The sequence below is a fragment of the Dermacentor albipictus genome, chromosome 1 (genome assembly GCF_038994185.2).
Source record: "Dermacentor albipictus isolate Rhodes 1998 colony chromosome 1, USDA_Dalb.pri_finalv2, whole genome shotgun sequence".
Lineage (NCBI taxonomy): Eukaryota > Metazoa > Arthropoda > Arachnida > Ixodida > Ixodidae > Dermacentor > Dermacentor albipictus.
The window spans coordinates 376,511,336-376,527,834 of record NC_091821.1 but is presented as its reverse complement, the minus strand read 5'-3'; the positions used below and the strand labels follow the sequence as shown (position 1 = coordinate 376,527,834).

Genomic DNA, 16,499 nt, shown 5'->3' with positions numbered 1-16,499 from the left:
GTCCTCGAGCGATTGGATTAATCGGAAGAACCAGGCGCCTGCCATCCCTTTTTCGGGCCTTCGGGTGTGTCGACGACGGGCCGTTCGAGGGCCTCTTGAGCGCCCCGGATATATCCAGCCGCACTTGGAAAGTTGCAGCGAAGGGAGCGAAAGCACGGGCACCTGCTGGAAGTGACGTGCGGCCCAACCAAACAATGCTCCCCCCATTAGGCTCTGCTCAGAAGCTCCTTCGATCCCAGTGCGTGGCGGTGCGGCTGCGCTTGAGTGTCATTGTGTGTGTGCTCTGCCAGCGCACACAAGCCTTGTAGAATGCATTCAGTGTTATAGAAGCTGTGTGCAGCTACCGTACCGAAGTTTTGGTTGTAAACGACCTTACACCCGATAAGGTAGAACGTCGCATAGAAACCAATGCTAGCTCCGCATCTTCGAATCTATTCTTGTTTTTATTTTGTATACGGTGTAACGGTGACAAAAACATCATGCTAAGGCCTATAAGATATGAAGGCTACTCGATAGCTATAGTTTTACCGGTGGTGCTTTATAAGGATGCAGGGGTCTCTATATTAGTAATGCATAAATAACAATAGAGGGGAGGCGGGGGCAGATCTTAACAATATATATACCCCAACGCAAGAATGCGGGCGCGACAGATTTCGCAAGACTGCGAAGATGACCTGTATTTATGCAAAATACCAGTCCCACCATTCGGTCGGTGCCTTCCAAAGCACGACTGTTAACACCGATTGCGTAACTTTGACGACATGTCGCGTAGCCTGCAACTTGTTCTTTTCATGCGGTCTATCTACATAACTTCATTGTTCTGTTACTGTACTTTACTGAAGTGTAGCGCTATTACCATACTTAAACAGGTGGTAGTTCGCAGTATTATTGTGATGCATTTTATGCTGTGACATCTACGCATGCGTCAGTGCCCTTGCTGTTGATTCTGTTTCATCAGTGACTATAGAAGTAGAAGCTTGTAAGCTATATCATTTCTGCAAGCGTAATGAATACATGCCCGTAGGCGTAACCATATACTTGTATCCATTAATACCTTCTGTTTCCAAGGGTCTAACATCGATAACTATGCCAATAATATTGCTACTCCTTCATGAAAAAGACACTCATTTGTGATCGACTAATATACTAACAACAATCTTTTCGACTTCGTTTGACGAAGGTAACAAGGATTTCTTGATCCCCAGATACATTCGATCGATACATTAGATAGATACATTAGATCGAACAACTGCACAGCGGTTTTCTGCTTGGACGTGAAGGTTTCTTGAACTGCACTTCGTTTCATTTGAACCCTCGTCCTCTCTGCCACGAATCTCTCGCCACTACCTCACGTTATACCTCAGCACGCATAATGCGAAGTCCGCGGGAGGAAACCTCGAACACCCTATTGTTAATGGTAGCGTCGAGCATTTCCAGCAGCCAGTCGATGAAGGGCAAGAAAATGAAACGGAAGAAGAAAGTCATCGACGTACGCAGATGAAGGAAAGACAAGAAGCATAGTGACGGGTGGCGGGCGGCCGAAATCGACGGCCATTGCCTCGCGAGCTCGCGGCGAGTGCTCTACGACTGTATTCCTTATACAGGGTTTAAAAAAAAAAAGCATTTCGTGTCGGCATCTTAGCTCCCTCGTGGTCCGCTCCCTTTTGACGGTGCTTTGATAGTGCTGACGCATGTGGAATGGACGGCCGCTGGCAGACTCTGTGTGATGGTGTGGAGGTAATCGGACTAATGTGAGAGAATCGCCTTTTTTTCGAGGGGGAGTGGAGAGTGCCCATGAAAACTGGACCAAGTGGCCAAAGATGACAACTGCGCAGCTACACGCATGGCGGTTGTCATTTGTTTTCTTTTCGCCAACTCTGCCTTTGTTTACTCATTAAGGGCACACCTGCCTTAATGTATCTTGCACTGCAGGGAAGCCATCGCTTCACGCTGGAGAAAAAGATAATTCATGGAAAATCTTCCCATTGTTGGTGTACGCTCCCAAAAGCTCGACGTGGGGCGGTGGTCCATCATCGGTCCTAGCTCCAGTACCACGCACCTCTGAAGCTTTTGCTACGTCAAAAGTTCATGTATCGCAGCTCAATGTGTTTACATAATGCGTGAATAAATTTTACGCCTCTGATTTCAATACACTTAGATTGGCTACCCAAGGCATTTATGGAAAGGCAGGCGTCTCTTTTATGAGAGTGGTACATGTTGGGCGCAGCCAGTGAATTAATCTGGGGGACCCTTCAGCTGCCCTAGATCTAAGTTCCTGAGGACTCAAATAGTGTTCTTGTCATGTCATGTCATGATATATGTTTTATTTGCATTTCATACAATTACTCTTTCTTATTTCAAAGATGAAAAAAAAAGAAAGGTATTTAGTATGACTATGTACGTACATCGGTTCTTTGACTTAAATAGCGCATGCCACGAGGCAGTATTAAATACACGAAAGACATAGTTCGCGCTTCCTGCATTGGGCCATGTTTAATGTAACTGAAGAAATTTCCACGCCACGTATTATCAACCGACCTTTAACTTTCTGTCATTGGATCAGGATTGGAGAGATTGAGAGCGGCCCGCCAAAGCTGCTAGTTACTCTATTTTTTTTTTTGCTTATTAGAATATAACGGAAGAGGCAATCATAAAGAAGTCCGTTTTGCAAACATTAGCACTTTGTCAGTTTGCGCAACGTAATGAGCTTCAGATCTTCGAATACTTTTCTTATTTTCTATCTCGTATTTTTATGGTGGATTACGCCAACTGAGAAATAGGATTTTTGTGTTTTATTTGCGAACATTACGTAGTGACAAACGAAAGTTCTTTCTAGGCGGGCCTGGGTTCAATATCGACGTGACAACATACGCAACGTCTCTACTACTTAGGAAATTCGAAGGCGCGCTTTCATAGTCTTCTTTATGCATTTGCTTATTACTAACAGGCTTGTGTCATATGAAAAATTTTTGAAGGCTCTTCAGCAAGTAACATAGGAAAGCGTTTCATTTTTTCTTCGTCGCTTATCAAAGGCGTGTACTTTAGATACGTTTCTATTCATGCAAAACATGGCAAACACACGACAGAATAACGAACCTCCAACGTTTGTTATTTTTCTGGCACTTGGTCCGCAGAACGTCCTAGCGCGTGCTTTCAAAAAAGACAAAAAAAATAAATAAATAAGAAGGCAGTCTATTCGAGCAACGACGGTCATGTCCGTGCTTCTTGGAATCATTTCATTTTTGCTGAAGGTTATGCGCAGGTCGTTAGCATATTAGCCATAATTCGGTATCGAAGAAATAGAGAACGGGGGAGAGAAAACAAGAAACGAGAAAGCGCGGGAAGCATGGGAGGTAAGAGAGCTATCCTGCTCACTTGAACTTTTGCGGAAGGCGTGAAAAGATCGTACTGTTACGGAGACAACATTGCAGCGCCGCGTCTTGGCGTAATAATGGAACGAGGCATAAGGATCACTGGGAGAGTTGTGCGACTGCCCATTTGATTGTGTTCTGACTGTGTGATGATTGTGTTCGGTGAGAAGTTGTGCTTGGTGCACAAGCTCACTACGGGTGCAATTCTCTGGGCGCTGAATACTCCTCGATCAAGATCAAGAACAATTCTGCAGCCTTTTGAGATGCTCTCGCGTTCCCCCCCCCCCCCTTTTTTTTTTTGCTGTTGATCAATTCTAATTATAGCATGACCTAATTTACTGCATGCCACCTATTGCTGATCCCAGTCAGCGACGTGGCGAAAATATTCCGCAAACAATGTCGGCAGCGATCCAGCGAACGCGTTATCACAAAACTGGATCTGCTAGCGAAAAATCGTTCGGCGACCTCCTTCGTGGGTGGTTCATGAGGATGACGAGTGCGTAGTTCGCTAGCGTTGCCGACGGTTTTATATCTGTCTATAACGCTGAATGGAAAAAAAAGGTAATAAAATGGGCAGCAGAAAACACTCATTCTGCTTGCGTGATTTGTGGCAATGAGTGTAGCATTTGCACAACTACATTTTTTTTATAGCCACTGTACAGATATACGCAAGAATAAAAGGAAAAGAAAAGAAAAGCAATACGGCATTTCAGCGCCTCTTCGTTCAGAGCGCGGCCGTCTGGAGCTCTCGTTGCTGATATTGGGAATTTACATCCATGGTCAGTGAAAGACTAGATCTGGGCAGTGTAATTTTATAAGCTCGCACTGCATCCCAAATTTGGTTCTTGAAGCTACTTCATGAGTGTTTTTATTTAGTTCGTTTATAGAGGGCAAGGGAGAAAGTGGAGGCGTGGATGATTGTTCCTGGCATCGCGATCACCTAAACAAATAGAGAGAGAGAGAGAGAGAGAGAGAGAACGGAAGGATGTATATATTCTTAATATATATTATATAAAACCACAGACCTCAGGAACGTCCCCATCTTCACAAATAACAGACTAACCGTATAGAAAGAGAGTAATAAGCTATATAAATAACACGCCGCTGTAATGTAAACTAGGTATCTACTATAGCGTCTGAAGTTACAGAGATGCTTGTTGAAACCAAAATACAAAGCAAACAGTGTAACTATTTCTACGTTACTTGCTTTCTTCTTCATGGACTCGGAGCTAAACATTCCTTACTAAAAGCGATAGGGAAACTTACGTATAGCTTGTCTCTCTCCACGAAAACAGATGGACCTTCTGTTCAGTAAACCGAGCGATTCAAACGGCGAGTGCCAGGGCTCGCACCATTCCCCGTGATTTATATGGCGCTCCAACCTGACTGATCGCCCCCAGAGTAAACGTGCCAAGGCGTACACACAGAGCCCCGAGATTTGCTGATATACGCAGAATATCTTTTCGACGTCGGAGTTCGCTAGTTCCGCCCCGGAAACCTCCCGAGCCCGTGTCTCAAATTTCGGATCGCTCGGAGTGCTATACTTCCTTCGGTCACTGTACCGAGCTGCGCAAAGGGAACCGTATTTCTCGATGGCCCCTCGGAGCAAACCAGATATTCCACAGCTGCGGCACTTGCGCCTCCCGACGACCATCGGTTTTGTCGAACGGTATTGCGGAGCACCTTTCCCAGACAGAGAGAGAGAGAGAGAGAAAAGAAAAAGGCAATCACTTTCTATATCTTTTTTCTTTTTTTTGCTTTTGTTACATCCTCGAGCCTTCGGCCACGCTTTCCTCGTTTCTAAACGAATGGTTTCGAAAGCGTGCCAAATGACGCGGATATTTTAAATGATTTTCTCCTGCGCTGTCTGAGACACCCAGAGAAGAAGAAGCAGGGAAGGAACCGTATGGAATCGGATGGTTCGTTCTCCGGAACACTCGTATTGCACAGCTTTCTCACCTCCGACGCAGCCGAGCAAGGGGTCCCATTAGCCTGAACGAGTCGGCGCAAGGAACAGGATGGCGAGGGAAAAGAATGCATTGAGAAACCATCGCGGAATATAGGAGCAAATGACGCATGAACACCGCCTTATTTTCTTTTCTTTTTCTTGCGTGTAAGTGTGTGTATGTTCAGAGAACCAGACACAAGACGATGACGACGACAAAGAATATGTTAAAGGAAAGTTTTGTAGGAACTATGTCGCTTGTCTTTCTTCCCACTCAGCGTACTACGCGCGGTTTGCATGTACTTTGCGAATGTTCCTTCTTTTTCTTTCAGACAGGTTCGCATGAACTCGTGGAGCAATTAATGTATCATTTACGTGTCATTTATTTGTATTGATGCCTGCACATGCGCACATCACTTCAAGAAGTAAAAATAAAGCGTTGTCCAGAGGTTAGAGGCTAATATAAGAAACGATCTAAAAAATCAAGAATATGTTGTATGTCGAGACTTTCCGTAATCCCAGCATCTTAGTGAGGTAGCAGTAAACTACAGGTAATCCAAAAGGATAGAAAGTTGGACCAGTTGGTACGGCAACATGATCTTGAATTGTAGCGCGAAGTGACACAGACGGAGACTAGAAGCTTAGCAGATCACTGTGCAGAGAGCCGGACAAGCCTCAGGTCGACGCCGGGGGGACAGTTCAGTTCGTTGTCGAGAAAAGGACACAAAAAGGACTTGGCTGCGAAAGACCCTCAAGTACGTGCTGCTGAAAATACGGCTCAAGAAGTTCGCCGCGGAGACCCTCAAGTGCGTGATGCCGAAAATCTGGCATGACAACTGCTACGCGAGCAGCCGAAAATGCGGCCAGCTGCGGTCAGCCAAAAATGCGGCCCGGCAGCTTCGCCGCGAAGACCCTCACAAGTCTAGCCTCTTCCCTTTATGGCCTTTTCATCGACAACGCTGAAGACTACTTCACATTTTACCACACCACCTCAAACCAAGATCGAGCACTGCTTGACGAATCGCATAAACTCGAACAACATCGCCTTGACACAATCACGAAAGGTTGCTTTGCACTGCTCCACCAGCACCGCCGATTTGCCACTTGCTCTCTCAACTTATGCTCTCTGGTTGCGCACACAGTCTTGACGTCACGCGCAACATTATCTTAAAGAAAAAGAAAATTAAGATTTATAAAAAATACTAGAACGGAAAACTTGTGTGGCATGTGTGGCTTCAGGCCCTTTGAAGCACACGGACTACCTGGGAGTGATTTGCAAGATACCATGCAAGGAGTGTGACGTGACGTGCATCGGCGAGAGCGAAAATTCTAAACGGTGCTTGAAATGAATGACATGAATGACGTCGCCAAGGGCCACACAGCCGCGAAGACCCTAGCGGAGCATCGCCATCTAACCGGATGCAGCAGTGACTGGGACTCGGCAGCCAACATCGCAACCGACAAGCACTTATCCACCCGTTTGCTTTTAGAATCTTACTACGTTCAATCAACTAGACGCACGATAAACAGGACTCGGGGTAATCTTCCCGAAATGTACACCCACACGCTGCGCCACCTCACCCATAAATATTCGCGCGCCCATGCTTATATCCTCATTGTGATCAAGGGACCCATACGGGGCCAGAAACGCCATGTACTTTATTTTATTTGTTTTATTCTTGGCTTGTGCATGTTTAGCCGCAGGCGTCACGAGAACGTGATCTTCACGTTCTCGTGACGCCTGCGGCTAAAAGGACGTTCCACGTCCGCCGCCAAGGTCCGTGAGTGGTGGCACACCACTCACGGACCTTGGCGGCACTCACTGGGTTCTACTAGGACACATAAATACCCAAGAAAGTGGATGGGAAAACGGCGCCGCGGTAGCTCAATTGGTAGAGCATCGCACGCGAAATGCGAAGGTTGTGGGTTCGGTTCCCACCTGCGGCAAGTTGTTTTTTCATCCACTTTATTTTCAATTAATTTATCGTTTCATTTATTAAACACAAGTAGTTTCCCCTATGTTGTCCTTGGTGTCAGTGTTTGTTGGCTTCTTACGATATGACTAATAAAAATCGGGCCCCTCGGTTAACCCTTCTCGTCATATATATATATATATATATATATATAAAGTAAGTCGTTTGATTTATTATTCATATCTGCATTTTAGGGACAGGTCTGACCAGACTGATTCAATATGGTTTTTGATAAAGTTTAGAAAGCGTTTCTAAAATGCTAGCTGTAGCTATTCCTTCTGGAAGCCATATTGAGAGCATGTTCCCACAAGAAAACTTCAATTTTTTGTCGGCTCTCTGATGCAGCGGAGCTCAATATTGCTCAGTTAGCTCCGCAGCTTTTACGGGGCTGACAATATAGGTTCAACTCAGCTTAGTAAACCAGACATATTTGCAAAATATGTTCGCCTCACTAAGTTGAGCCTATATTGAACAGGTGTCCTTGGACGTCCGGTTATCATTCTGTGAGACTTATTGGCACTGCTACTGCATAAAAATGCTATCTCGTTCTAGATAGATTCCACTAAGTCCAACACATTTGCAAAAATGTAGCGCTTATTACGTGGAATTTGTGTGGAACGATATTAACTGTGCATAATAAGTGTGTACAGAGCGAGAAAGCGAAGACACGCGAGAATGATACGAGTCGTGGCGTTCATCCTCACCTGTGTCCTCGTCTAGTAGCATTTCATTTATTTACAATGGCCCACCAACTAGCCGAACGAAATGCGCTATTATCGTGTTGGCTGCTAGTTGTGGTGAAAGAACAGTAATGACTAAGAACTGATGCTTCCATAGCGTTTGGTCCACCGACCAAACTAAGAGCAAACGATTTACCGTGGTTTCCAATGTAACCTGGAAGCATCAAATATTTGCTTCGCTGGTTCAACGAAATAAAAAATATCAACACCCGGCTTATCTATACATACGTATCATATACACGAGCATGAGCAATTATGATATCTCTAACGGATGCGCAAGGCGTGGTTTAAACAGGCCGTTATGATTGCAAGACGCCTTAACGTCAAAGTTCTATCTCCCGCCCTTCGTAAGTAATTTAATGTTTAGTGTTACTGTAAGCACAGCCGCAGTGATCGAAATCACGTCGAGGAACACTGGGTGATACACCGACCGCAACGTTGGGTACTCGGGACGAACGATCAATAAATCTGCGTTTAATAATCTTGATCGATTATTCTCAGTAATGCAAGCAGTAATGAAAGTTACTACGGTAATGTCTTTTGCAGTCACTCGTAGAAAATGCTGCACATGCAAGCAATGCTGACCTGACGTGCAGCATAATGCGATAAGGCCGACTTCGTCTACGCGAGTGGCCAATAGCCCTCTGAGGATCATGCACTTCCCATATGCACAACGTCGATATAGCGTGAGCTTTACTTCCGCCTTCCTCGATCTCTCTCGACGGCAAACAAGCGATGAATGCTTACCTCTTCGCGTCTGTAGCACTTCTATTTCAACGATAGGGATGTGCGCCGTGCCCATCGTGACCGGCTCGTGGACATAACGGCGAAACGCTTGAGCACTTGCTGTTAGAATGTCCAACTATCAACAGTTCTCGCTATGTGCTGTCGAGCAAGTTACAGCAAACTGATATTGCTCGAACTGCGCATAATAATCTTTTGTTTGCCGAAATGTCGTGCCTTAACGCGATATGAAATAACACGTTTTACGGTAGCCGTATAGCTGTGTTGGCATTATTCTTGACTGTGTCAACTAGACTCTCACCTGTAATGATCGTACTCTGCGATAGTATTCCTTTCTTTATCTGCTTGTACGTCTTTTTCTCCCTGTGTGGTGTCTACATAAAGTAAATAATAATAATAATAATAATAATAATAATAATAATAATAATAATAATAATAATAATAATAATAATAATAATAATAATAATAATAATAATAATAATAATAATAATTTGTTTCTACACATTTCATCCTTTCCTTGCCTCTTCTATTTTCTAACGTGCCATCTGCTACATCTGCTTTGCAGTTCCCCCGGAGACACCCGTCATCAGAGACAAATTTGGCAACAAAGTGAACAAGGTGGCCGGCCCTTATCGAGAAGGCGAATCACTGACGCTCACATGTGAAGTCAACGGAGGTGAGTGTTTTCATATGTGTTCTGCATGGAAGGTTGGAAGGGTAGGGCTCTCCATTGAAAACGGAAACAATTTTTGTGTATTTGCACAAATTTGTATTGTCGTAGTGTAATTGTATGATATGTGGTCACCATGATGACATAACAGTGAGACTGATTTAAGTTTATTTCAGTAAGTGTAGGTCTCATCTCGATGACAAAGGAAAAAATATCGCCACACAGTTGACGAGAAAATTGTTATAGGCAACGGAGTAAAAATAATGCGTGTGCGAACAACGGCACCATAACAGTATACTCATGGTTTCAGGGCAGTTGCCGAATAAGGCGGAGTCTGTTAATTTAGAAATCAGAAGAAACTGCATTACTTTAGCGAAGATATTCAACCGAGTATTTGTTCATAATTTTCTTCTCATCTTCTGCAGGGCTAATTACAGCATATTATAGCCACGCAGTGTTAACAGCAAGCGGTAGGAACACTAGAAAACTGGTGTGGCCGCATACTGCAGAGCGATTTGCAGCCAGTATTTGTACGCGCAGCACCGCGAAAGCAATGTGCCGGAAAATATGGTGGGCATACCACTCTATATCCGTTGTTTCACTTGCGATACAAAGAAAACTGATCGTGAGCACTTTTGAGGGGAAGTGCCTTCACAGCTTACTCCATCTTACCAACTATGGGCTGCGCAGCGAAGGCTGTGGCTTATGCCACCCAATCGCTAACGAAGGGCGGCTGCCCCTTTCATATAAGGGACTGAAGCTCATCCATTGTGAGGTACTTATCCTTCCGTGAAGCTTCCAATCAGCCGGTGTCGCGCAAAGGGTGATCAGAGGCGCACGGTAGAGGGCACCTCGTTCTGTTTCTCTTTTCTAGCAGGCTGGCGTGGCCCATTGCTTTTGCTGCACCGTGCTTAGTTTGTGAGATGGAGTAGATAGTTCTTATACGCGCAGTAGTCCGTGGAGGAGTGCTCGCGTTTCGAGTTGGACTCTCGTCCGCGCGTTAGGATCATATGCGGACAAGTGTAGTCTTGGACTTTAGTCCGAAATGTCACCGCTTCGCAATCAATGACGCCGGCGCAAACTCGCCAATAACCACCGTCAAGCCACTGTTTGGCAGCCGCTAAGCGCGTTCCGCAGAACGGTTCAAGGAGGACCAGCGGAAAGGATTTGGCGCGGTTCCAGGTGGAGCGGGCGGCGGAGCGAAATAAACGCGTCTGAGCAGTTTCCACGTGGCCGGAAGCGTCAAGCAGCTTTTCACACGTTCGCGCGACGCCTTCTCCGTTCCCGCTTTTCTTTCTCTCCCTCCTTTCTTGATCGATTTTCGGGCGCGACTACTTCCTCTTTGATTCTTGTAAGGAAACGGCCGAGAATCAGAGGAGCCGCAGTTGTCAAACGTTGCGGAACTACTTTCGTCGTTTCACATCGGTTATTGCTGTTTTGTAAAGTGTTTGGGGACGGGAGAGTCGACAAGGTATTCTCGGCGCGGAGGCAGAGAGCGCGAAGGAACCTCGTTGGTTCGAAGCTTTCACGGGATGCGAGCATAGGTATACGGGAAATGGGCAGAGCTGTAGCGGGACTCTTGTACTACATTCGGTTGACGACTATAAGATGTGTCTCAACATGCATAGAGTCTAACAAACAACGACAATAACATTAAAAAAAGCTAGGTGTTACGTCTGAGCGATGCACATTTACTTTGATCGATGCTTGTATTAAGGCAGCAGCTGGTCAACTTCACCACGCGGCGAACACTGTAGCTGATCTGCGCATATATTATTGCTAGGTGACGTTGGCGTCTATGCGTGGCCACCGCCTTTTCCTTTCCACGTATTATGAGCACATATTAACGGGAATGAAAAACAAGCTTAAATATACCGCACAATGATCAGAGTAATACAAAAAAGCAAAACAATAAAACTCATACAGACACCTAAATAGGTCACATAAATGAAAACACCATTAAAGTTTCTAATATTCCTTGCTTGCAAAAGTATTTGTCCAACAGTTCAAATCTAAAGAAAGTGCACGTGATTCCACCACATCTTAACGTGTTTGTGCTCCGTGTGAAAGATCACCAGCTCGCATTAGCGTTAGATGTTTCTTCCTCGCTTACTATTCTATAGTGTGCTTCCAAATGACATTTTAAAAAGAAATTCTTCCATTAAAAGCGACGACCATGCTACATCAGCGTGGCTTGCAGCCAGCAGCATCGTGCATTAAACGGCTGCGTCATAACGGCAGGACGTTACCATGGTTGCTGAAAGGTATATGTCGTGGTCGCAAAAGAGGGGACCTTTTGTTTCTATTTACGTCCTGCTGATACGATTTATCACATTGCGAGAAAGTGCATAGACAGCAAGGATAACGACACTATTTTCTAGGGTCGTTGTGCACCTCTGTCGCGCTGTAACTTAACAGAGTAAACGGTGATCTTGCAGGTGAAATCAAGAGCGTCCCATTCGCCATATTACTGAGGGTAGGGAGAGGAAGCCATATAAGGATTCGAAACTTGGCTGAATTACAGACTGCGTTATTCACTCGGTGTTCTCAAACTTGAAATCGTCTCTCTCTTTTTGAGAGAGCAAGTGCTGTTTCTCGAGCGCTGTAAGCCACGAGACAGGCATTCAGTTCGGGACTAATATTCGTTGGCTCACTGTCGAATGGGCATGTTCTAACCGAAGTGATTAAGTTAGGTTATGGGAATTAACGCCACGAAACTGAAAAGCAACTTATTAGAGACGCCATAGTGGAAGACTCCGGATTAATTTCATTCATCCAGCGCTCTTTAACTTGCATTGAAGGCTACACCAGTGTGATCGCCCCCCCCGCCCACATCGGAATGAGGGCTGGGAATTCAGCCAGGAATCGAACTAGCAACCTCTTGCTCCACAACACCCCGCCATATCCGCTGAGCTACATCAGCGGTTGTATGCTCTAAGTGATACCAAAAAATAAGAAGAAGAAATAAAGACAGATAGCCAAAACAAAAACGACATATATCAGTAAATTTTCTCATAAGGAATCACCCTTGCACAGGCGCATATAGGGGGCTATCTGGTCGGAGTGATTAAACAGAAAGTGCTCATAAAACGACCCACAGCAACTGCAGAAGGAGAGAAAAAAGAACGCGTAAGCAAAAGGCGATACTTCGACGAAAGCATCGACGCAGAGGCTCTCACGAATGGAGTGCGATAAACACCGGAGAGTTGCCCAGTTAGCTCGGCAGGAAGCAGCCGTGCGCTGGGCCGCTGCTATAACGCCAGGGTAGAATCAGGTTCTTCGGGCAGCGCCGCAAAGGCCCGCTCGCTACAGCATGGCGTCCTCTTAGCAGCCTCTCAATCATGTCCAACGGGTGTGCGAGCCTTTGGCCGCCAGATTAGTGCCTGGCTTTTTTCCTGACGCGTGATACATCACTTCCTGTACCGTCCCCTGTCCTTTCCTCTGGCCGTATCCGTCTTTCCTCCTTTCTTCATTTTTCTCTCTCCCTCCTATACTCTCGTGATTTGCAAGGGGCTTGCACTACTCGGAGGTTCGCTTGATCTGATTAGCATTCGGCATCTCTCGCCTAGAAGGCTCTAACTCAAGTTTTCCTCCCTGCTGTTACTTGCAATACTGACATTCCACTGCTATAATATCCCTGTCCTGCCATATCTTATCAGCCTCGTGTTCGTGTTATGCTCTTTGTCTGCCACTTCGTCCTGTTTTCTGGTGCTCTATATGTCGTTTCAATGTGCATAAGAAGTGTCGGCAGTCGCCAGTACTCGGAAAGTAAATTCCACCGCTGCTCTGTACTACGACAGCGCAGATCGGAAAGCGTGGTCGTACTATTGCGTTCTATCTAGATTTTGAAAAAAAATATATGAAAATTGTGGGTTTCGTGCCAAAACTGCGATACGATTACGAGGCCTGCCGTGGTGGTAGATTCGGAAATGATTTTGACCATTTGATGTTCTCTAACGTGCATTCGATGCGCGGTACACGGGTGCGTTTGCATTTCGCCCCCATTGAAATGCGGCTGCCGCAACCAGGATTTGATCCCATGCCCTCGGGCTTAGCGGCCCAGCGCCAGAACCATTACTCCGCCACGCCCGGTTTGTGCAGATTTCTAGAATAACACACCCAACGTTATATCCGCAAACTACTTGGAAAAGAGTGAACGCGGGAAAAATGTTCGCAAACAAAAATTTCCCATTTCATTTCTTTTTTTTTATCGACAAAGCTACCTATTGGTACAGACATCAAAAAATTATATTTTCATTCATCATTGCACGCTCCAGTCTAATGCCATTTCATCCAGAAAAGACTCGCATCGATCACGCGGAGCAACTTTGTTGCTTACGCAACCGTCATGGCAGGAAAGTCTCGGAGAATTTATGAATGGTGCATCTGTACAGGAGTATCTGTACTCTAAGTTACGTTTTTCTTATCTTCTCACAATGTCTCAGATAATTCAAATATTTTGCAAAGTGTCTCATAGATTCGTGGAAAGGTAGCGCGAAACTTCCTTACGCGTGCAAAAGTTCATAACATACTGCAGTTATAATTTTAGGTGGGCCTCCTCGATTCCGTAAACAGCGAATACTTAATAAAAAGAAAGGAACAGTGCTAATCCATTTGTGCATTTGAGATTGAAGTATACATTTGGTTCTGAAAGGGCAGATAAGGCAATCGTTCGTTTGTGATCTCGCTTTCATCCTAATTATAACCTGACAAGCAGGATCTTTCTTAATACAGCGAGTTATTATGGCGAGGCAACCTGGCAAAAAATACTCGCGTAAGCCAAATTTTAAATCAGCTTCGGCCACGCTGCCGGGACAAATGCGTCGATGTACGGAGGTAAAGAAAAAAAAAAACTTGCATCTCTGAGAACAACGTCCTCTTTTTATCCCGTCCTGCTTCTTTATGAACAATACCTGTCACACGAGGCCAGTTAGCTTGTCAGTCGACTTTCTTCGGGCACTGTGAAGAACTTGCTATGCTGTACATTAGGAAGAAAAAGAATGTTGCAGTCTATCTCGTAACGGGAAGCAGTAAGAGGGTAGCTGGCGCAATCGTGCCCAGTATGTCTTGCATTCTTGATTGCGCTACCGGTTGGAGTAAAGATTCGCAATGGCGCTTGAGGAATCTCTTTTTGAGAAGAAGAAAACTTAAGTCCCATATTTATTTACCTTAATATTTAGTATCTGTGAACCTGATAACTATATCAGTTAACTTTTCATTTCGCGATTTCCAGTTACTAATTTTGCTACAGATTATTTTCCTGCAAATTATTATTACTTTCCTGTTTAGCCCTTGCACTGGCCGATTCATGGCCGATCCCCCAGAATAGACTGCGCCATTTTACCGAGGAACAGAAAAAAAAATAGACGCCTCTAGTCTGAGACGTCTTTCGTGTCGCGTGAGCCAAGCCGAGTACTTGCTATTGCATTTCATTGCCTGTCCTCGACAAGGATTCTCTAGCGAGGAGGAAGGCGAAGGTTTAAACAACGTCGCAGCGACGCTCTCAACAGCCTGCCGTAGCTTTCTACGAAGAGTAAGGCAGTTAATGGTTTGAAGCTTTGCATATCGTTCCGCCAGAGTGAGCGCACGCCTTTTTCTCTCCTAAATGCGAAGCGCAGTTTTGGGAAATATGCATAATTGCTCTTTCTGTTCGTGGCCTCTCGCATTTTGTGCCACCATGCTGCTGCCCCGCTGCTGGCAAACATTTCTCCTGCTGTTGTTGAGATTCAAGTCCTTATCCATCATCTCCTAAACAGCATTTTCTGAAGCTCAGAAAGCGCAGGAGTTTCGCGTGCTGCCATGCAGACACGTAATGCAACGTCATTTTTCCCACCGATCATCATCAAGTGGCATCATGATCACCTTTAACCTCACCGAGATTTAAGACGCCGAGGTCAACATGCTTACACATAGCCGCTTGCTTGAGACGCCACCGCTTTAACTTTTCGCATTCTCCAGTAATGTCCATAACGGGCTATCATACCAGTCATCCTGAATAAGGACTTTCCGCTAAATCTTTATAAATCAGTACCTAAGGTAACGGCCATCGTATTCCATGAAAAAGTCACCAACAGTGTACCAATAGCACGATAGTAAGAAATCTTTGAATCAGGTGGCAACTAAGCATCGCAGCTCTGTGATAGCCAGAGTGCGGGGTCCTTGCTAGCAGCGCTGTTCATACCATGGTAAACAGTTCTGTGCGTTTGTTCTGGTTGCGATGCTATCGCACTGCATTTACTTTGGGCACGCTGTCGAAGAATTCATCGCATTTCTTTTATGACGGTAGGACATGAAAGGCACATTACCCCCCGAAATGTGTCGAGGGCAGTCAATGCCTCGTGGTTTCATCACAAGCACTGGAAATCAGCTGTCTTTCTCATTGCCATTATCGTCATCATTACAGAGCACATGACATCAGTTGTCCTGCTCCTCGTGCCTTTGATCAAACCACATTGCTTTCTGAAACACCGAGCCACGTATCCCGCTTGTCTTACAACCGTGTAACACCTCCTACGAGCGTGAGCTGAGGCGGTTAGATAGAAATATTGCTCGCGGGTTTCGCTTAGTGCGATGCACATAATTGTTGTATGGGCATATGTTGTCAGCGAAGTTCTTAATTATTGAAATAAAATCACGTATAGGAGTATTTGCGCAGTCGTAAATGAATCAGTGAGTCGCACCGTATTTTAGTTGGGAAACCGCACTGGAACGCCGGGCGACCGAGTAAATACCAAGAAAGCTTTGGGTGTTATTGAGGAAGACGTATTTATTCTCAAGTGCGCCCATTTGACCCTGGAATAAAATTTAAAAATGTCTGAGGCTGTCTTTTTTCTACAGCCAACCTGGTCACGTGTCATCAAAACGACAAGGCGTGAGTGATCCCCGAGCAGCTAACGAAGGAACCTGGCTGTCTGCCTGTCACACGGTGCCTACATACCTATGATAGTGTATGCGTGCTCAAGTATTCCTTGAGTAACTTTGGCAAACTCGGAAGTTCAGTTACTATAAAGCCCGTTTTTTATTATTGTTTGGTTTGTAAACATATGCGGCTTTCAA

General features: G+C 45.2%; 1 protein-coding gene and 1 non-coding gene across 4 annotated transcripts in view; both read left to right on the top strand.

Moving 5' to 3' along the window:
- Positions 1-16,499, top strand: part of LOC135901743 (neural cell adhesion molecule 1-like) — a 723,087-nt gene that overhangs the window by 657,862 nt on the left and 48,726 nt on the right. For all 3 annotated transcript variants that reach the window (XM_070531921.1, XM_065431564.2, XM_065431565.1), the window contains one exon: positions 9,339-9,449. In XM_070531921.1, coding sequence (XP_070388022.1) covers positions 9,339-9,449 — 111 coding nt within the window. The remainder of the gene's footprint in view (positions 1-9,338; positions 9,450-16,499) is intronic.
- Positions 7,191-7,263, top strand: TRNAS-CGA (transfer RNA serine (anticodon CGA)). The gene has a single exon. It is a non-coding gene; the product is annotated as a tRNA-Ser (tRNA).